Genomic DNA, 21,714 nt, shown 5'->3' with positions numbered 1-21,714 from the left:
CACTATGCTTGAACTCAATAAAGTCGACTGTTCCTCCTAAAGACGACTGTGTCGAGAAGTTTGTTCATTTCCACGCATCCTATCCCAATGACTCATCCACGGGGGAATTTGCGACTGATATTACCCACTAAATTAATTCAATAGAATCTAAAAGCCCTGAATTAAAACAATTTATAGTGTGATGTGTCGAGAAATATTAGGACTTTTGCATCCCCCCTCGAGATTTCTCACTTGATTGGAGAGAGAGAAGAACTCTCTCCCGTCTCCACAAGCAACCTGCAGGATTATGTAACTTGTTTTGGAATCTCTCCCTGATAGAACAGACTGTGTTTGTAGTCACTTTATCAGTCGCAACTTTAGGTACACCTACACAAGCTAATGGCTTCCAATGCAAGAGAAAAGCTCTATGAAAAATGCTGTTTGGATAAATGCTCAGTTTGGTCGAACATGGTTGAACATTTGGAATTATAATTTCATCCAAAGTTCATTTGCAGGTGTGTTCCTTGAGGTGTCAAGACCTTTAAACCCGACGAATTCTGTAACAGCGACTTGATTATGGCATTTCTCGTACTATCTAGTGTGCCCACCGTCGCCACCGGGGGGCAGTATCGAACAGATAGATATCGTTTACTGAGATGTCCCCACTCCTCTCAGCTCATCAGTACGGCACTAATCTTAGTCGTCCTTCGGAGAGGAAAAATATTCTACGACTGTAGCTTTGCCTGTCTACATGTGCTGCTGCACATGTTTGTGTTCGATATATTACTTCTCGCCGTATAGATACTATTTTGCATTAGCATTAAGCTTGCCGACTTTGCTGATTGTAAAGGGATTTTGCGGAAAATTATTTGACTATTAAGTAAATGTGATCAAATATATGGAAACTACCGGATATTATGAAAACAGACCTTAAAGATCGAGTTTGACCAAACGGAGGGAGGGAGCTCAGATGTAGGAGAGGAGGAGGGAGCGTGCTGAGGTAGAGGGGGGTGGTTAAGTGCTGCTGGCACTCTCTAGTCCGAATCTGTTACATGCACCAGGGGAGAGATCATCCACAGACGTCCATTGAGCCTCCTCCGAGCCTTACGCTGCAGTGCAAATAGCCTGCAGATAAGCAAGCACCCCAGGAGAGAAAACTAGTGGCAAACTACAAGAACGTGAGTAGAACAGATTTTTTTTTTCTTTAGACCAGAATTGACTGAAATTTAGAAGTTTTTACAGGCTAATGAGCTGCTGGGGATGTTAAAGTTTCAAGTCCTTTTTTTTTTTTTTATAAATTCTTCTCCACAATTGGAGATTTTTTTTCTTCCAGTTTTTTTTCTCAACTTTGCCCACAACTTGATCATTTTTTTTGCGCACAGTGGATGGATGGAACTTCAAAAGGAAAAGCATCCCACCTGCATGAGAGTATTTTCAAGTGTTGTTGAATTTGCATAGAAACAATATTAGGTTCATTTTTCCTTGAACATGGAACGACAATAATCGCTTTCAATCCACCACTTTGGAATCTACTGTAACAACTCCGAAAGTAGATTGCTCTCAAGCGCCCAACCTGGGGTTTTATTAACTAACAAGACTCTGCCAGGACGAATCCTTTTTGAAGTGCAGCGGAAGAAACGGATCTTTTCCCGGCAATCCTCAAGCCCATCTGTTTGTGTTTCTCTCCAAAAGATGGCTGGCTGCACCGCCCGCTGCCGACAGGGGGTGCTAAAGTTGATCCAGTCTGTTCAGAGATTGCTTTCAGGAAGCCTTACAAAAGGTATTGCCACTCCTGATTCTTTTTTTTTGGCACAATGAAACACTTAAATGAAAAAAAACATTTAAAAAATATATAAAATATAATAAATTATATATATATATATATATATACATATATATATATATATATATACCATGCTCATCTTTTAGTGCAATCCTTGGTATACTAGAATATGCATGGAGGAAAACATGAATACACTGCCTATGCAAATTTATCTTCTCGCACGCAAACATGTCATGCAAACTATAAAACGGAAAGACTCATCTCCCACACACTGAGTTCATTTCATGATTTCTTTTTTTTTTTTCTCCCCCGTGGGCCCTTCTACATACTGAACATGCGGTGACGCGAACCATGAAAGTCGGCTTAGTCACCTTTAAAATGCTCCACTTGCAAATGCTGCAGCATCCATATTCATCTTCATCATTTAAACATTCACGGCTAAAAAAGAGCTGGGCTGAGGGAGACTGTCTCACTGATATACTTTCTGACCCTGGAAGCCTCATCTCCATTTTACGCTTCTGTTTCAGTGTTGTTCTGTTTCGGGCTAGGCGGAAATGAAGTTTTGGCAGTGCATTCTATTTAATATTTATTTTGCAATTTAAAAGGCAAATTTATAACTTGGTGGACTTGATGTATAATGCGCTTTAATATTTGTCACGAGACATCTATTTTTTTCTAATCAAACTAACCCTCACCGGTTTTTTGTTTTCATTTGTTTTTGTGAAACTGGAAATGGAGTACAGACACACCAAAACATATTGTTGCGCAACACCACATCCTATAGCTCCGAGGTCCCCAACCACCACAAACGTTTGGAAAAACTGAAACCTGGTTGCTTGTGTTTTGTAACAAACCCTTTTTATTATGACTATGAGCTCGGCGTGCATGTGCAAACCCCGCAATAATGAACTCCAACAACGGTGAGTCATGCAGTAGCACCGCACTCCTCAAACACGGTGAACAATACTGCGCTGAAACACCCCAGAAAAATCTTGCCATAAAAGTGGATTAGTTAGGAACACGACAGCTGACAGAGTAGTTGTACTAGATGAAACGCTCATTACATTTATTTTTGGTGATATCAAATTTGTGGTATTTACTTGCATTCCCCTGCACCTTATAATGCAACACAATGTAAAAATATTTTTGTATATATCTGAGCTGTTGCTATGCAAGCTCCTAAAGAAAGAGCAGATTGTCACAAAAACGTTTTATCCTTGCTCCGTTTTTCTTTTGGTGATAAAAGACCATTTGTCTTCTGTTTGCGCACTCCAGACAGAGTCTTGATTCTGAGCAAACACTAAACACACCACCAGGCAGAACTGAGCCTTGCAGGTTACATTGAGGGCAGCAGAACTCCCACAGGGTCGCTCATTTATAATATTAACTTTGAGGACACTAAATATAAATCACTCAAAATGAAGGCCGTTTAAAAAAAAAAAAATGGAACTCACTGGCCTTGTGTTTTTCTTGCACAAAGCCTACTGCGCCTAAGGTTATTTAAAAGCCTGCATTGTACCCTTTATCACTTTATTTGATTTTTTTTTTCTGGCTCTGGTTGTGAAGGCAGTGAACTGGAGCTGTAGTGTCTCCCAGCTTTTAATTTTTTACATCACCTCTCTGTTTGCTTTTATGTAACTGCCATCGAGATTTATTTTTATCTTTGCCTTTCTCACTCGCCCGGAGTCTTTGCGACATTCTGAATAGTCTTTGTCTTTTCTGAAATGTTTATGGTCTTATTGTTACTCACACACTCCTGCCAGAACTTAAGCGACATCTTCACGTTCCAATGTGACGTACTAATTTACAATGATTGTTTGTACTTTGTAGTTCGGCAGCGGAGTAAAATGGCGCTGCAACATACTGTGAACTGTTTGAAATATTTTTTGTTGCTTTCAGTTGTTGCATTATTACACTGGAGTTGAGTATTGCATCTTATTGAAGTGTATACACACCTCTCAGTGTAAAGCGGCACTCTGCTGCCACCGCCTGTTTGCACAGCAGAATAACGCCACTTTACTTGGACTAGTACAAGGAAAACGTTTCATTGTTTGGGTTTCAACCCAGGTCACATGTTAATGGAAATTATGATCAAAGAAGCCGATTATAGCATTATCCATGTTGTCGTGACTGTTCTGTTATATAATCCTATTCAAATTACCTCAAAATGTTTCATTTGCACACTTCTTAAGAATTCTGCAAAGTCTACTCGTCAAATACACGTATCATGGTTGTCGTTTGTAGCGATAGCAACATTTACTTAATTGTTGCAATATTAACAAACTGAGTATAAGGTGCAATCTGGTACAAGTGAACACACGAATACACACACGTTCTGGTATTTATGTGTTGTGTGGACTGTAGGAGCATTACAGTGCATTTTCACCTCCACTTTAGGGGCCACGTTTCAACGCCGCGTGGGGTGCATTACTTTGCGCTCTGATCATCATGGAGCCCAGGACTCTTTTTAAGGGACATTTTGCCTACTGCCTTGGCCGGCATGAACCGTGTAATTGTGGTTGTGGTAATCGGAATCCCTGGTGCAAATTAAAGCGCTAATAAAGTGACCATTTGATCCTCAGGGGAGCACTGCAGGTTTTATTTCCAACTCTTTATTTCTTATTAATGTCTGTTTTCTTTTTCTTTTATTGTTTTTATTTCCTTCACTTGTACAGGCCTCTTTTCAGGGACACTTGCTTTCATTTAAACTTTTGTTCGATAGATCTTTTATTTACATCATTTCACGGTATAGACGTAGCCTTTTTCTGGCTATAATACGCTGGTAAATAGAATTGAACATTTTTCAATTCTCGGGTCGTAAGAGCCTCCCCTTCAGCCTTTAAAGACTTCTCGCGTGTCATGATTTGCTTCTACTATGCAAGAGGTGATGATGACACTCGCAATTCTTCGAGGCCCCTACGTGTTTTCCTCTTGCGTGGTATTGTGGGAAGTGACGTGTCAGCTGCAGCTCCATCATCATCAGTTGCCTTGTGCCTTCTCACTCTGGCAATGGTCACTCATTGTCTTCAGCATTCGGTCATGACGGTCAGGACTTTGCACCAAGACTCTTGTCCCTCGACACAATTGCCGAAATCAATTTATTCCAGGTCCCCATACCGCAAAAGGTCCCCAAAACATGGTAAATACAAACACAGATACACACACATATCTAGGAAAAATAATAATAATAAGAGTAAAATAAAAATAGCACGTAGGATAAAATCATCAATTAGTCCCGTTTATCAGTGCCATCACTGACACTGCGTGCAGTGTTGTGTTGAGGTACAATCCAGCTTCAGCTACTTAATTTTCATGAAGAAGGGTCGGGGTGAGTGAAGCAGTGACGACGTCGAGGTCGCCCGTGTGTTGGTGCTGTGTTGCAGCTCACGAGCTGTTGAGAAGCTAATGAAAAGATAATGAAGTTACAGACTGCAGTGCAGCAACCTCGGCACATCCTTGTGCAGCGTGGAATGCAGTTGCAGATGGCAAACATCTGTCAAGGGAATTGCAAAGGTCTCTGCTAGTCTTGTGAATACAGAACTTGATTACCGCCCCCCCCCCCCAGAGCGAAAGACAGAAGCTGTAAAAGTAGGAGAAAACAATGTCATGCAAACACAATCGACGTGATTCTTATCTCGTCTGTTTTTTTTTTTATTGCTGGGGGCTTTGGGTTAACCACAGGCACCCACAAAAGCCCACAGTGGCATCGCTCTGTGTTTTGCATTCCTCAAATAAACATCTCTCAAGGCTTGAATAACTACAAGGTTCCACATTCTTTTCTCATGGTGACAATTTGCTCTTTTCAAGGCTGAAAAGGAAATTGCAATGAATACTTTACAAGAAATAGAAAAAACTAAAAAAAAAAAAAACGTGTATGCATGAATTTTTTAAAAACTCAGTTGTCGCTCACTCCCACACACGTGTAGTAAAAGGACTACCGTGGTACAGAGAGGGCTTATTTTGGTGTTTAGTCGCGCCAATATTCAAAATCTAATTCCCGCAACACATCTAACCAAATTAATTAAAAAATCTGAGCATTGTTTGTGAGAAGGCATCATTTTTCTAAAGCTCTCAAATTGGGACTCATTAAGAATCATGCAGTCAAACCTAACCAATTTTTTGCATAAATTCAAGAAAATATTCTGCTCTATTATATATGCAGGAAACGTCGGTCAGTTAGCTTCTTTAGTAGGACAAAACTGTGATTGAATCGCAACCTATCAAGGATGTAAAATGCTGAATTATAGAAAAATCAGTATCACTCAATGCATTCCTTCCATCAAAACAGTTGAAATGGGAATTAAATGATGTGGAACATGAATATTATTCCTCTAATCGTGTGAGTAATGCCGCCAAAAATAAACCAAATGGATTTGAATGAAATTAAATGAAAATGATCTGGCCGAAGGTGTCGTCCAGATCATTTTCTTGCACGGGTACGGATGTAGTAAAAAGAGTTGATGCTGACTTGCACCACCCGTGCATGAAAATATGTGTCAGCATCAGCTGTCCTTCACCTGCTGCCGTTCACTTTCCAGCGGCGTTATTTGTGAGCACTGCATCAATATAGCAGCACACCACAATAACACGAGGACGGGGGGCAGGCAACTGGAAAAAGGGGGGGGGGGTAGAGTGACAGATGAGTGGAGGGAGCCATAGAAAAGAGGGAGTGGCGCAGGAAGGCAGGAGCAAGCTCATGTGCGTCTTTGAGAATGAGCTCAGAAGTCCAAGAGAATCATCACTCTAAGGAGAAGCGACTCTCTGTGAAAACTGTGAGAGGAAATCCCCTCGGACTGACATTGTATGTGTGAGAGGAGAAACAAATCAGAGGACTGCTACAATCTGGGCTGTTTGGCCAGGCTGGTTACCACGGTGACAACATGGGCGCAGTGGTGGGAACTTTGACCATGCAAACCAAGCAGAGAAGACCGACAAGAGGTATGTCAACATGAGACATAATAGAATTGAGAGAGGGGGGGGGGGGATTTATCGAAATCACAATCTTGGTTTCGCTGCACAAGTGCAACATGTGCTTACTGAACAGAGCAACAATTTTTACACTGTGCTTAAAAGACTGGGAAAAAGAAATCACTTTACAGTATGTGGTGATAATCGATCCAATCGATTTTTCAGAGTGCTAACGGAATCTTTTTCCATGAAAAGATGAAAAAGAAATGAAGAGATGACGTTTCAACGCGATCCACCCCTTTGCTTGCACTGTAACGAGAGTCGCATCTCATGCGGCGTGGTTTTGATGGAGAGATTACGGCGTGGTGTCAAGTAGGCTGTCCTTGTAGATAAGCAGAGAGCAAAATCAGAGTCACCGACTATTTAATGATACGTTCATGGGAGTGTGTGGGGGGGGGGGCAAGCGTTGCATGTGAATTAACACCCAGCTCACATATCATAGCACTCTCCCCAGCCTCATGCATGAGAAGCCTGTTGTCATGGAGACTGGGTTGAAGGGGCATAAGTGAGTGAACAATGTCAGGAATCAGGATGAGTGATACGTTTGTAAATTAGCACACCATAACGTGGCTTACTACTGCAGAGAATGAATGGAATATATTATTTTTTTTTTTTTTTGGTGTGTTTTTATATGACTTGCAAATGGCATCAGTTACACGACAACGCTAACTGGAGCCAACCATGCGAGCTCATCGCTGGACCAGCGGGAGCAAGCAATCCAAACATGCGCTCATATTGTTTGTGTAAACAGAGCAAGCTGGTGTCGTTAACAAGTGATGCCGTTTCCTCTGGGTCCGTTATCACCACCTAACACATTTCTAATTATCTCCATCCCTTTCGTCCAAGCGCGTGCTCCTTGTGAATGTCAGACTGTTTCCATAAGAACTGGCGATTAAGATTGCTAATGGCATTTTTTTATTTATTTATTTTTTTTGTATTTTTGTATTTTGGCGAAGGAAGTTATTTTAAGACGTAATATCCTCCAGGCAGTTTGACAGGAAATAACTCATCATGCTTCTGACATCAGTGCAGGGTTTGTCACATAACCTTCAAGGCGCGATTTGTTTTCCTCACACTTCTTTGCTCTATCTCAGCCTCATCAAATCAACACCCCTGCCAATTTCAATTCTCACTGTTTTTTTTTTGTTTTGTTTTTTTTAAATCATAAGGTTGTGTGAAGTACCCTGGTAAAGAAAATACACAAATGAATCCAAATTTTTAACCACTAAAATTAATTTGAGCCTATTAATTCATTTACTGCCATTGACGGCTAAAGACGTCCAAGATCCACATTTTTTTTTTTTCACTTGACTGGTAGTGAATGAGTTGACTTTGGTCAAGTCAATGACCAGTGTGTTTATTTCACGAACATATTTCATATTTTGTTTGTATGACGTTTTGGTTTTTTTATTACCGAAAATATTCTGCTGAAGCCCAACGCTGTAATATTCTCTCATGTTTTCAGATGGATTTATGTGTGAATAATTTGACTGACGGATGTCAAGTTTTTTGTTTTTTTTTCATGGATGGTGGAGAAATGCTCTGACGTTTACGCACAGGCGAGCCTGAGCCATCTTGTCTTTATAATATTAAGCACCGTCTTTCTCAACAGTATCCCGACACTGAGTGAGAACCTTGTTACCGTTAATAAATTTCCCCCCCGGAGCAAATCAAATTCGTCAAGTACATGCAGTTTGATGCCATGTTTTTTTTTTCGGTCAAATCAGATTTAATGTGTGCTCACTGTATGTATTACAATTTCCATGCTTCTATAATTTTTGTTGCCTTTGTATGCTGGGCAGATAAAACAGATGATGAGCTCGAGATGACGACCGTGTGTCACAGGCCAGAGGCTCTCGAACAACTGGAATCCCAAACTAACTTCTGCAAGCAGGAGCTCCAGATTCTCTATCGTGGTTTCAAAAATGTAATCACGCCTTATACTTTTTAGAAATCCCGAGGCTTCATTATGTTTTTAAATCAGTTGTCTTACTTCTTTATTTTAAAGGAATGTCCAAGTGGCGTCGTCAATGAGGAGACGTTCAAACACATATACGCACAGTTTTTTCCCCACGGAGGTAATTTTTTTTTTTTGCGTCATCGTTCACGTATTTCAGAACAGGTCTCAGGTGGGTTTTGTTTGTTGTGTTGCAGATGCAAGTATGTACGCGCATTATCTTTTTAATGCTTTCGACACGACTAACAACGGCTCCATTAAGTTTAAGGTAACGGCCGCGAGAGAGAGATGCAATTGTGTGGCGTTGGAGATGAGTTATTTGGCTGTCTCATGTGCAGTGACACTTTGTCCTTTGGCTGTCAGGACTTTGTGATGGGTTTGTCGATCCTGCTGAGGGGAACCTTGAGGGAAAAATTGGAATGGACGTTTCACCTTTACGACATTAACCGAGATGGCTACATAAACAGAGAGGTGAGGATTAAATCAATCTGCAGTTTGCATAATGGCAATGCGCAACATTCTAAAGACAAAGTTTTTATTCTAGCGTTGTATGTCGTCGTCAGCTAGTTTCCACAGACGGGCACGTGACCTTATTTTTTACAATCCGTCCTCCGTCCGTGACCTGGGCACTCTTCCGTCATATTGATTCAAAGCCTACATTATTTGTCCATCATCTTTTCTTGCAGGAAATGACAGAGATTGTGAAGGCCATTTATGACATGATGGGCAAGTACACTCACCCTGCGTTGAAGGGAGATGTGCCACAGCAGCACGTGGATGCTTTTTTTCAGGTAAATTCACCAATGCATTTGCAATGGGAGGAGTTCATAGAAGATAATTTTTAGTCATCATTGCCGACACATTCCGAGAGCCGAGTGTGATGGTTGAACTTGTTTATAGTACAAGATGGGGACCCAAGAGCGAAGAGGAGTAAGGTTAGCGTTTAATGACAAAAATGTTGAACATGTGACGAGGCTCGAAGAATTCCCGAAGCTGGCAGAGAGTAGGTGAAGTTCTGGTTGAGGGTGGGAATGAGGTAGAGAAATAGTCTAGTGGATGGAATTGATGGCAGAACAAGTTTACTCACATTTATTGACCTACATGATGTTTTTTTTTTTTTGCCACAGAAAATGGACAAAAACAAAGATGGTGTGGTAACTTTAGAGGAGTTTGTAATAGCCTGCCAGGAGGTACGTGTTTTCCCAGTGGGGATTTTCTTTTCTTCCATAGTCACACACTAATTAGGCCTCATGACACGAGCGGTGTGTGCAAAATTGTGCTTTTACACATGCACACAATTTCAGTGGCACCGTCAGTGTTGAATTTCACGACTTTGCGATGGTCATTTGTTGTCTCTCTCCTCTCAGGATGAAATCATGATGAGGTCCATGCAGCTTTTTGAGAATGTGATGTAGACAATGACATATTGAAAATCAGAGGGCTACATGTGAGTTAATGTGCATGGATGCATATGTGAAGTGGATCCTGGCTCTCCTCTTGCCGTGAAGACAAACGGGCTCCCTGCAAAAAATTGGACGACAGAAATGGACTGGAATTCTCGTTGCAGAGTTGTGGGTGCCCTAAAGTAACCCCCGGGAAATGCGTGGGAGTAAAACTGTCTTGTCTTTTCCAGATGGGCCACTCAAAGATAATGACACGAGTAATTATTTATTATTTTTGCCCAAAGATGCTGTTGAACTGTCTGCTTCTCCAAAAGATTTTGATTTATCTGCAAATATTCGTCAGATGTGTTTCATTGTACTTCATATGTCTGGCTGTAATGTGCTTGTTGAATCTGCTGTCTGTCTTTTGTGTCCATATAAACTGCAGTTTAAAAGGAAACAATATTTGAATATTATGTGGGTCTTCAAGTCATGTCAATTTTTTTTTTCAACGCGCCGGTCTTAATGTCCGTCCATATAAGAATTCTATTCTTGCAATACTGTATTTTTTTTTTTTACCAATTTTGATTTTTATTATGATTCTGTGTGTGTGTAAAAAAGGTATTGTGGAACATGCAAATCATATACAGTATGCGTAGGCCTGTGATGAAACAGATGCAGTATTGGGAAGAGGATTTTATCTTCATTTGCACAATTATCATACAACAACGTGATGGCGCTAATGTTACCTGTACTTACGTATGTACGGCCAACATTGGCATGAAATCCTTCAATGGTAAAACTTCAACTATACAAATGAATGGCAGCTTTGGAATGGACCATTTTAAGCCGTCTTCATTGGCATCCAAAATGTAAACGTGACGCTAATGCAAATGTATGAGCGAGTATGGTGATTTTGCCATTAATCATGGTGGTTTTTGTTTTTGCAGACAATGCGAATTTTTGCTCCATGATGTTCAGTATTAGTGGGATGTCATAGCCTCAGGTCTTACTTTGCAATTGATTTATTTGTCTTATCATCACAAATAAATTTCTAAGCCATACAAATAAAAGATGTCCTTTATTATATAAAGATGAAGATGAAAATATCAATTCTTAAATTGTGTGTGTTTTATTTCAGATGTTTGTTTCGATGCTTTAGTTGAGGAGTAAGCACAAATATTATTAGTCTAAAAGCACAGCAGTGCCATCATGGCAGAATCTGTGAAGTTAAATATTGAATAAAAATAAAAGTCAAAAATAGTTGGCAAATGTATAACAGCTATTATAATTTCATGCATCCACTGGTGGTGTGATTCGATTTTTAAGCACATTAATATAGAAACCACTGCAAAGGCCAAGAGTGAATCTTAAATATGATTGGTCTTAAAAAATAGATTAATAAATACATAATAAATAAATACATTTCTAATAATGTGAAAATTATTTGTTATAGAAAGCATTACAATTTATCTTGTAAAATCTATAATAAATGGTAATTTATGCTTCATGCAACTATTCATTGTGAAAAATGAGAGAAACAAATTATATAGGCGTAAAACAATCAGGTAAAATTAAAATAAAACAAAATAATTGCGACTGAGAGTAAGAACAGTACCTATTTCAAATCTTTAGGTGGCGGCAATGTGCCAATCCAGTAGGCAAACCGCCGTTAAACACCAAAGAAGAAGAAGCAGTGAAGTGGAGTTACTCGTTCGTTAGCTGGTTAGTGCATACGTGTAGCGTCTCTCTGTAGCATAGATTGTCTTTTCTTTTAAGTTTCTTCTACTTTCACGTTTACCGTCCCTTTATTCTGCACAATGAACGGCCTGGACGACTCACAAATTTCTCCACAGACGTTTCTCTACGGTAAGATAGTTTTTTTTATTCTCTTCATTCCTTACTGGTTGGTAATATTGAATTTTAACGAGAATGAAACAATGAGTGGCTTTCATACGTAGTGCTGTATATTGCGAATTAATAACGCGTTCAACTAAATCGTTTGGTCAGAATGTGTTGCGTTTTCGTGTGTGTGCGCGCGCGCGTGTCACGCCGGTCCATTGCTGCGACACACGTGTTTGGCCCAAAGCATGGCGTCGACCATATTTCTACGAGCACGAGATATTAAAACGTCTCTGCTGTGGGCTGATTTTTAGCTTCTTCTCGAGTTGGCCTTACAATAATTTCGACGGTGTCATTCGTTTTGTGGCAATTAATTAAATTTAGTTGTTAAGATGGTCGCATGCTAGTAGCCTCCACGTCGGCTAACACATGTGGACGACGGTGCTTTTGTTGGTCTCTCGAATTTTCCTTTTCTTTGATGTTTTGCGATTTTGTCGTATGTAGTTCTCTCTCCGTGTTTGTTCTTCACATTCAATAACTCGGTGACGACGTTGATGATTTTTTTATACGTTTCGTAGTGCATTTAGCACTCAACATAAAGGCAGTACTCGGTCGTGTCGTGTTTTAAATCGGCTCTTCGCAGCAATTTAGTTTGTGCAACGGGTCCAAGTTAGCAAACAGTTTTTCAATTGCCTTTTCATGTTAGCGAAGATGTTTGATGGTAGGTGAATGTTAGGCCAGGCCATGTGGACGAAACGCACGTTGCTGCTGTGGCACCCCCCACGTGTTCTTGCGAAGAAGTCACGATGGCCAACAATCGAAAGAGCAAACGTGGTCGGGCCTGTAGCGCGGTGATCTTCAAGTCACAGAAATGCGACCTTTTTATAGACGTTGAGACCCGTGAAGCAAATTGATCTGTATTGTAAGATATTGTGGCGCTCACAAAGCAGTCAGAGATTTTCGCAAATTTATTACACGTTTGCAACCGGATAGGTTTACAGTCGCCCTTTCTCACAACACCGATGCTGGCTAGTCACCAGTTACCACACCATGCACAGTCAAAACCCAAAACGTTAACCCAGTATCAACTGAAAAGCATGCCGGCAAACAAAACCAAGACAAGGATCATAGTAGTACTAAAAACACAAAACATGTATTTTTCACACCATTCCTATCACAAGTGCTGCAGAGCATGTTGGGAGTGTCTCACCCTCCCAGCGACACTACAATATTTCTGAAAAACGGTAAATAAAGCGCAAACTGAACGTGCTTACTGTCGTACTGAACTGGAATTTATTTATATTTAAATACAGATTGAAATGTGTTCCTTGCTTCTCAACTCATCATATTAACTTTCTCTTCATCAGGTTGTGTGGTTGAAGCTGGGAAGGAAGTGACGTTCAATCCCGATGACGATGGCTTCGAGCACCAGCTGGATCTACGGATGGTAACCTTCAACCCATTTGCTTACAGCTACATCCCAGTTGTCTTATTTCAAGTTTGAAACTGAAGTGAATTTTGCCCCGTGCAGGCGTGTACTGACCCGACCACCAAAGATGAGCTTCATCTTGTGGAGGTGGAAGGAAAAGACTCTCAGGGTCAGAAGGTGACGGCGGCACTGGTTTCTCTGAAGCCCTCCACATTGCCAAGTGTAAGTGTCTAGCTTTTAATCAGGTTACTTGTTCTAAATTAAGGATTTCCTTCTGGTGGTTTGGGAGCCGAAAGTGTGTTACAAACCCACTATAAGAAGTTATTTATTTAAAAAAAAAAATAAAGTGTCCGTGGTATGTTTAAAAATGTTAAGTGTTTTGAAAGTATTTTTTTTTTTGCAATGCTTTTTCTCTATTAACTTCTATAATATTCGTAAAGACTGCCGATAATAGGAAGATGTATGTTGAGAACTGATACGCTAAGTAGCTAAAATGTCCTAATTTAAGAGCTTCATTTTAGTCCAAATACAACATGAGGTCTTTTTTCATAGTTTAATTTTTCCCAGGTGTGTCTCGGGGGCTTTACCATCTTACCCCCCGCAGTTTTCCGTCTGAAATCTGGTTCTGGTCCAATCCATATCAGTGGACAGCATCTCGTCAGTAAGTGTGTTTGTATACATGTTGCTTCAATAAAGGTAGTGTGTTTCGTCAAATACCACATGGATGTTATTTCTCTTACTCTTGTGAATTCCTACTGTAGTGCTTGAACCGGAACATTCGTTTGAGGAAGATGATGATGGTGAAGAGGAAGAGGAGGAGGAAGAGGAAGATGTCAAAGTTTCCAAGAAAAGACCCGCCTCATCTCCTGCTCTCAAATCTCAGGTTTGTTAATGATTACATTGACTTTGACACACGTTCCCTTATAAGGTCTCAGTCGGCTTGATTTATTTTTTTTCATGCAAAATTGTGTTTCTCGGTTAAATGTGGGTCAGCACATGGCGCCAAAATTTGATGACCTCAGGAGCGGCCCTGCCGTGTGAAAGGCGGTGCCTTCTTTGTCGCTTGCTGCTTTAATGTTCTATGCGTTCACCGTTTATTGTTGACCAAAAAGTGCTGTCTTTTACATTTAACACAGAAAAAAATGAAGATGGAAGTTGACGAGGACGACGACGATGAGTGCGTATTTAGCGACTTTATATTGCGTTACTGATTTTTTTTTTTTTTTTTTATTCTTTGAATGGAGTTTAAATCTTATTGCTAATTACATATTATGGAGGATATACAAACAAATCTTTGCATGTGCCACTTGTTTATTGAGGACTGACAATTTTTTTTGAAACTTAGGGAAGAGGAAGAGGCGGAAGAGAAAACCCCTGTTAAGGTGAGCATTGAGAATATCCAGTTGCGCTCTCTGATTTTATTTTAGTTTAGTTACTAACCGCTGCATATTCAACAGGCAAAGGCCGCTCCGAAATCCGCTCAAAATGGCAAAAAATCAAAAGCCGCCACTCCAGCCACAAAGCAGGTAACTAGTATTTTTAAGTTTCCTCAAGCGGTTAAGGGTAAAGAATTACCGTTCCCACCGGGACTTGCATTTTATTTTTGTGTGCCTGTATTTTTTCTCCAGAAGTGTAATTCATCATATACTTTTTGGTCCGCTCATCATTTTTAACACTGCTATTAGCTACGACCACCTTATTCCTGCTGTTTGTTGATAATCGTGGATTCGTGCACAGCATTCCCAAATCTACCATAAAAGTTGATTTGTGACCACTTAATCATCATCTGCTGCTTTGTAAAGGTGAAGACTCCCAAACAAAAAGCTGAAAGATCACCAAAAACCCCACCGACCCCCAAGGAAACTTTGACGCTTCCCGAGATCCAAGCGAAGATGAATGAGGCAGTGAAGAAGGTAGGCCACATCACATTCACGTTTCTTATTTATAAGATTAGTCTTCTGCGATGCCATCAGTGCAAATCATTTTTGCTTCTGTTTTTAGGGAGCAACGCTGCCCAAAGTGCAGCCCAAGTTTGAGAACTTTGTGAAGAATTCTTTCAGAGTCTCTGATGCTAAGGTAGTGTATGCTCATTTGGATTCTCTCTTTTCATTAATACAGAGTTCAAGTCAGCTTTTTGTTTTTGTTTTTTTTGTGCGTCCATCCTCAGGTTGTTGCCGAGCTGTGGAAGTGGAGACAAACCGTAACGGACCCAAAATAAAAATTTTTAGATTTTTTTTTTCTTTTTTTTTTTAAATCACACCCCTAACCCCCTCGGTGCCTCACACTCTCGATCTCTCATTCAAGGTCTTATCTAATTTCCAATGATTATTAAGCGGTTACACATTGTCGCTCCCACCTTTTGCGCTATCATACTGGGCTTGTCGAAGACGTCATCAAGGAGCTCCTTGCAAATGTTCATTTATGTAAATATCATCCTGTAGATTGACACCAGAAGCTGTGATATCAAGGAGTTGATCTTGTGGAGGAAATATGAACATGCAGTGTCCCAAATTTAAAAAAAAAAATGAAGTCTACCTTGATGTAGGCTCACAGAAATAATTGTGGTTGTTTGGAATACTAAATGTACTGTGAGATTTGTTGAGTCTGTGTTTTGTTTTTGGATTGTATCTTTAAATTGCCTTTCTTTTCTTTCCGGCCCTTTGTTAGCAACACGGTTTCATTCACACTCAAAGGAAAACACTTGATATTGGTGTGTACAGGTCACGATCTTTGACACATTAGTCATTCGATGGCTTTGCCACCATTTGTATCGAATTTTGAAAGCGATATGGCAATTGAGTGATCGCTGCCGGTTGAAATGAAAACCATTCCAAGCTCTCAATAAAGTTGGTTAGTTAATTGTGGGTTTCTGTCAACTTTGCTGTTTTTATTGAGATAATTAAAAGCATGTTTGTGGATAGGAAATGTAGTTTATGTATTGTAATTTTGGCAACCAAAATATTTTAATCAGACTTGTAGGAAATGATACAAATTTTGTCTCATGTTAATATCAAGTATCTTTCTACTAGAGCTCCAAACTATTCTGTCACATTGTTGGGAATTTATAATCCTAGAGCCTCACTTGCAAAAAAGGTTACAGGGAATATGATCGTTATTTTTAGGCTGCGTTATTTCGTCTAGTGGTATTTTTCTTTAATGTCTTGTCATGAATAATTCAGTCACTCATGTGCATTCTGGGTTATGGCCCACAATTGATGAATGACAAGGCAATGTTCCCTGAGCAACTATGTACATTCCAGGTAGAATATTCTGATTCCCACTTGATGAAATGACAAATCTAAGCATTTCTATTCAAACCGAACCTTGTCCTAAAATACAAGGGAAGACTAAAGTTGAAAAGCAAACAAGCACATTGGGGTCATTTGGAGTGATCACTTTTAAAACGTGATTTATTACTTGGGTGGTTAGCCTGGGGTGAGGTGGAAGGAATAACTGATAATAGAAAGTCTGGCAGAGGGGGGGGAAATGACAAACGAGTAGTTTCATATAATCCCAGGATGCTCAAGACAAATTGGACAGTGCAAATACATCATGGGATCTTTGAGAAGTTTAAAAAATATTCTTTGTGACCCACCCAGTTTTCTCAAATCCTGTTTTTATTGGTTGTTTTTTTTTTTACTGAAACATGAAATGTTTACCCGTAATATAACTACTAATAATTTCTACCACCAGGTGGCAGTAAAATCAAAGGTACGGACGTTGTTGCTTGATATGATGCAGTGATACTGTTCTGTTTTTGGTTGGTTAAACATTACAATGTTGCACTTCTGCAAAACTACATTGTACTTAAAAGTTCCCAGCACGGCAAAAATGTACTTTTTACACATCTCTATTATTTGTCATGTTAACGGATGTGAAGCAATTTGTGCTTTGGCATTTTTCATGCCTTTGAGTTTTTATTGATTTTTAAGTGACAAACAACAGTTGAGAGACAGTTGCATAGGTTATTTCCACTTTATATACAACAAAAATTTCATCACAAATAAAAAAAAGCACTTAAAAAAAAACAGGAGTGCAACATCCATAACTAAAAAAACAAGTATAAGCCATTAACATGCAGAGTAATTATGTCACTGTACAGCTTCACTGGCGTGCTGTTCTGACTGGGCGAAATAACATTGGCAATCATGCTGAAAGAAATCAATATTTTAAATGAATCATTTCATTCTGGCACTTGATTATAGCGGCCAACTGTGGTACTCAAATCATTTTTCTTGTTTATATAAATAAGGCATAAACGGGGGAATTTGTCATCTTGCTTCTCAGGTGCCAGATGATTGACGTCGAAGCATTCAGCCTGAAAGTTGTGAAAGGTTTTAAAATCTTTTCTGCTATACGTGTTCTTAGTCCAGTGCGTCCACATTAAATCTGACTAACGCCAAACTCTTTAAAGCACTGGTCAAAGTACACACTGTAACATGGCATCTCGCTTTAAGCATGGCCAATGGAATAACACGTTTTGACTTTGATGTAAAAAAAAAAAAACTTTAGTTCTGAAGTGACAAGAGCACGCAAGTCAACATTTGACTGCACAATCCCAAACAGTACGATGCGGATGTGGTCTCTTGAGTAGCTAACAACTTTAACGCGTCTGTTAAAATATTACAGTAACATTTAAACATTGTCCAGAATAAATCTAAAAACACAGGCACGGATTGTCTTTTTGACTCATTCCCAGATGAATTATGCTGCTTCTAAATGGTTCCTGAAGCCGTTAACTTTATTTTTCGTCCAGTTCAAACGTATTCCTTGGTGCTGCTGGGAGGTCTGGAGATGGGATACTTTGGTGTAGATTTGCCTCTTGGGCAAGAAGCTGCCAGCATGCCACCTCCGATAACAACTAAGAAGGCTCCGGCCCAGGCAATGAAGATGGCAGATCCAAATTCATACCTTCAAACGAAACACGTTTTACATCATTCGAGTCAACCAGGAGCTGAAGTAAGTACAATTATTCTGAATTGGCGTTTACTCACTTGGTATTGACTGGAGTGAAAGGGTTGTAGAAGGCTTGGATGATGTCATGAGCGTACCAAGAGCAGGCAATAATGGAGCACAAAGCTGCAAGTAACCAAAGAACGTCATCAAAATTGCGTGTGCGTGCATGCTCGTTTATCCGCGCATATAACCCCTTACCTCCAATCAGTAGGATAATGCCACCCGTCATGGCAATGCGAGACTTGCGCGTTTTGTCATCTCCACCACAGTTGGTGCACTTCATCCCCATGCAGGCTGCGCCCAAACCGGCCACTGTTACGATAATGCTCACAATCATGAGGGCGCGTGTAGCCTGGAGAGCACCTGAGTGAAAAGGACACGATCAGTCAAGTAGTTAACAGTAGACCTGAATATATGACACCTGTGGCAAAAAATGAAGGTCAGACTGTAAATTCAAAGCCCATGTGATGACCTATACAAATGTGTGGGTTTTATATACATTTTTACATTTTAGATGCAGAATAGTCTTCCATTGTTTACGCCCTATAACACATTACAGGTACAGGGGGGGGGCGTAAAGTGTTTGAGTGTGACAGTATGCGCAACTCAAAACAGGTCTGACCAGGTTTCAGGTTGCATAATGGCGGACACTCCTAATTTCACATGCTGGCTTTAGGTTAACATTTAGGCTTGTGACCTCTAGCCACAAACAAAGAGACTCTCTGTGCATTTAGGCGTGCAGTGTTCCTGAATTTAGCTCCTTGTGTTGGCATTTTTGAGCATCATTATTGACTCGCCACTTGATTTCGGAGCTGAACTTTACCCGACCGATGTTTATCAAAGGTGCGCGCACATATTTGTAAAGATTGGACAAAATACGTCTGAAACTAAGATGAACAGGTACTGCAACCGCACAAGGACGAGCAATAAAATAACTGACTCATTTTGCCCCCGTTTTTAAAACACAGTCAGGCAGATAAGAACCATAAAAAGGCAGTCAATTGAGTCAACTTGAGCGTCACTTCCTTGAACTAACTGTAACTGCAAAGTGAGGCCAATAGTCATTTTTCAAAAAGGATCTTTTTGCAACTGTGCTAAAACGTTTTCTCTGCATGAGAGGAAGTGGCTTTTTTTTTAATACAAACATTCTTAATTTTCGTCCGGGAGAAGAGTTAATAAGTGACTAAACCGGTTAGGTCGAGCAACAGGAATCTGAGTGCAGTTTTCAGTTGTAAATCCATGGGGCAGGTATAACGGTGGCTTAAGTTGTCAGTTGGTTGCTTCCCGATTACAGGTGTGGTTCATTTGCTTACTTTTGTTCCTGTTCCTCGCATGCTTACATTTAAGTCAAACGAGCGGGCTGAGAACATTTGTTTCGCTACCTCTAAGAAATGTTTCATAGAATGAGATTTTTTCCCCGCACGTAAAAGAAAAACGGTTAAAGTCGAAGGTATAAAAATCTGCGGAGTTGTACTACTTACTGTTGAGCTGTAGGATGGAGTCGTACACCTTGCATTGGATTTGGCCTGTGCTTTGGAAGGCACAGGACATCCAAAGGCCTTCGTACATGGACACCGCGGTGATTATGTTGTCCCCGACATAGGCTGACATCTTCCACTGGGGCAGAATCGTGCCCACTATCAAGCCAATCAAGCCCAAAAGCGCCAGGACGAAGCCCAACATCTGCAAACCGGAGTTGGCCATTTTCCCCCCTTTCTTTCTCTTCGACGACGACCTGACTTGAAAAATGGGTAGGCGACGTCCACCTGTTCCAATTATATCCCACACCAAATCGAAAGGCAAACAAAAGAAAAGTAATCTAATGTTATAACAAAATTTCTTAGTCGTAAAAGTGTAACTAAAATATTTTCAATGGCGGTACTTCTTTGGCCGACGATGTCACCTTGCGCACCTGTTGCTTTGCCGCACCTTGAATGGGGAGGGGACAACAGGAGCGAGCTTTTTAGGCGGTTTCTGCTGCGGGTGGGCGGGTACGCGCACGTAGTTTCGACCCGTGCGTCGCCTGCAGGAACGCCTTAAGTTTCATGACGTAAGCACTTCCGGGAAAATCTTGCGCTGTAAATGGTGTTGTTCGAGTCGAGATATCTATCAGTTTTATTATATTATTGTATGAAAGACTATTTAATTTGATAGTATTTATTTTTGGGGATTGATTATTTAAGTATGCCTACCGAATGTTCACGCGTTGTCAGGTATTAATGTACGCACTGAAGTTTTGAAATCACGCGAGACATTTTCATTTACACTCAAGCTTTATTTATAACGTGAATATTTTGGGCATTTATCTCTTATAAACGTACTTTTTCATTTCCAACAGGTACACTATGTAATTGTATTATAAATAAGTAATATGGTTATTCTTAGATTATTATTTTTATGAAATAAAATCTTATTTTTTTTTTGTTAGTTTTTTACATTTCCAAACCCATTACATAATAAAACATACATTTAAGATAGTATTCCATTTAATTAATAGAGGATTTAATTTAATATGTGTTTTTTTATTAAGTTAAATACAACACAGACAAAAAGGCATTGGTTGTCGAGATTGATACTGACTAGCCTTTTCCTGCTGGCTCCATGAGTCACACTTCAGAGGCGGGCTGTAATTTAGTTTTTCACCTGTCACAACTATGATGACCAAAAGAATTACTCACTTGAAGAGAAACAACTGAAACTATTACGAAGTGGATTAATCTCACTGTTTACTGCTGCCGGGGCCTTGTCTTTTCTGAGTCTACTGTCTTGGTGCTACTGAGTCCTGATTAGTGACAATTAACGCTCTCAAGCTTAACGTGTGCCAGATCTTTAATTTCTTATGAAGTGATTCAGCCTCTTTGACATGTAATTTAAAATATCAAAGAATTTCCAAGAGCAAATGTTTCATTGAAATCCACTCATCACCCGAATTAATCTTTGTAGCATAGCTTATGTCTATACTGGAAATAGAGCAAAAGGTTCTTACAGTCGCCTGATTTGACAAATAATAAAAAAAAATGAAATTAAATCTGAATGTAAAACAAAGTGCAAAAATTGAAAGCTTTTCCACCCATTTGTTGAGTCTCATTTTTACAAGAACACTTCAAATTTATTTATTATTATTATTATTATTATTATTATTATTATTATTATTATTATTATTATTATTATTATTATTATTATTATTATTATTATTAATAATAATAATAATAATAATAATAATAATAATAATAATTTATTATTTATTTATTTATTTTTAACTCTGACTTAGGTCATACCCGAAAGAGGAAACATGTTATGAAAGTCTCTGACAGTCTGGAACTGGTGCACAGTAATCTTCAGAATCGGATGCTGCTCAGCTTGATCATGACTATGAGTTGTAAGTTAATTATCCTAATCCGTACTACATGAGCTATCC

General features: G+C 39.7%; 3 protein-coding genes across 5 annotated transcripts; 2 read left to right on the top strand and 1 right to left on the bottom strand.

The window, feature by feature from the left end:
- Positions 1-1,006: 1,006 nt before the first annotated feature.
- Positions 1,007-11,182, top strand: kcnip1b (Kv channel interacting protein 1 b). 2 transcript variants are annotated; one of them, XM_088279756.1, is made up of 9 exons: positions 1,007-1,157; positions 1,672-1,759; positions 8,533-8,657; positions 8,739-8,808; positions 8,885-8,955; positions 9,051-9,158; positions 9,374-9,478; positions 9,815-9,877; positions 10,055-11,182. In XM_088279756.1, the coding sequence occupies exons 2-9, from the start codon at positions 1,672-1,674 to the stop codon at positions 10,100-10,102; spliced, it is 678 nt and encodes a 225-aa protein (XP_088135882.1). In that variant the 5' UTR covers positions 1,007-1,157; the 3' UTR covers positions 10,103-11,182. The 2 variants fall into 2 exon arrangements, with proteins under 2 accessions (XP_088135882.1, XP_088135883.1); XM_088279757.1 differs by lacking the exons at positions 1,007-1,157; positions 1,672-1,759 and adding an exon at positions 6,418-6,700.
- A 554-nt stretch (positions 11,183-11,736) lies between these two features.
- npm1a (nucleophosmin 1a) lies at positions 11,737-15,942 on the top strand. The gene is made up of 11 exons (XM_088280369.1): positions 11,737-11,938; positions 13,279-13,358; positions 13,443-13,562; positions 13,908-14,001; positions 14,102-14,223; positions 14,477-14,517; positions 14,686-14,722; positions 14,798-14,866; positions 15,143-15,253; positions 15,342-15,416; positions 15,508-15,942. The coding sequence occupies exons 1-11, from the start codon at positions 11,890-11,892 to the stop codon at positions 15,556-15,558; spliced, it is 849 nt and encodes a 282-aa protein (XP_088136495.1). The 5' UTR covers positions 11,737-11,889; the 3' UTR covers positions 15,559-15,942.
- Positions 15,943-18,060: 2,118 nt separating this feature from the next.
- Positions 18,061-20,205, bottom strand: LOC148320294 (claudin-7-B-like). Of its 2 annotated transcripts, XM_088279792.1 has the most exons (4): positions 19,778-20,186; positions 18,495-18,659; positions 18,335-18,419; positions 18,061-18,251 (listed from the first exon to the last, which is right to left on the bottom strand). In XM_088279792.1, exons 1-4 carry the CDS (start codon positions 19,998-20,000, stop codon positions 18,098-18,100), a joined length of 627 nt encoding a protein of 208 aa, XP_088135918.1. In that variant the 5' UTR covers positions 20,001-20,186; the 3' UTR covers positions 18,061-18,097. The 2 variants fall into 2 exon arrangements, with proteins under 2 accessions (XP_088135918.1, XP_088135917.1); XM_088279791.1 differs by having other exon boundaries at positions 18,335-18,659; positions 19,778-20,205.
- Positions 20,206-21,714: the final 1,509 nt, after the last annotated feature.

This window comes from Idiotropiscis lumnitzeri, chromosome 17, assembly GCF_059441095.1.
Source record: "Idiotropiscis lumnitzeri isolate Australia: NSW breed Sydney's pygmy pipehorse chromosome 17, RoL_Ilum_1.0, whole genome shotgun sequence".
Classification (NCBI taxonomy): Eukaryota; Metazoa; Chordata; class Actinopteri; order Syngnathiformes; family Syngnathidae; genus Idiotropiscis; species Idiotropiscis lumnitzeri.
This window is presented reverse-complemented; position numbering and strand designations above follow the sequence as displayed.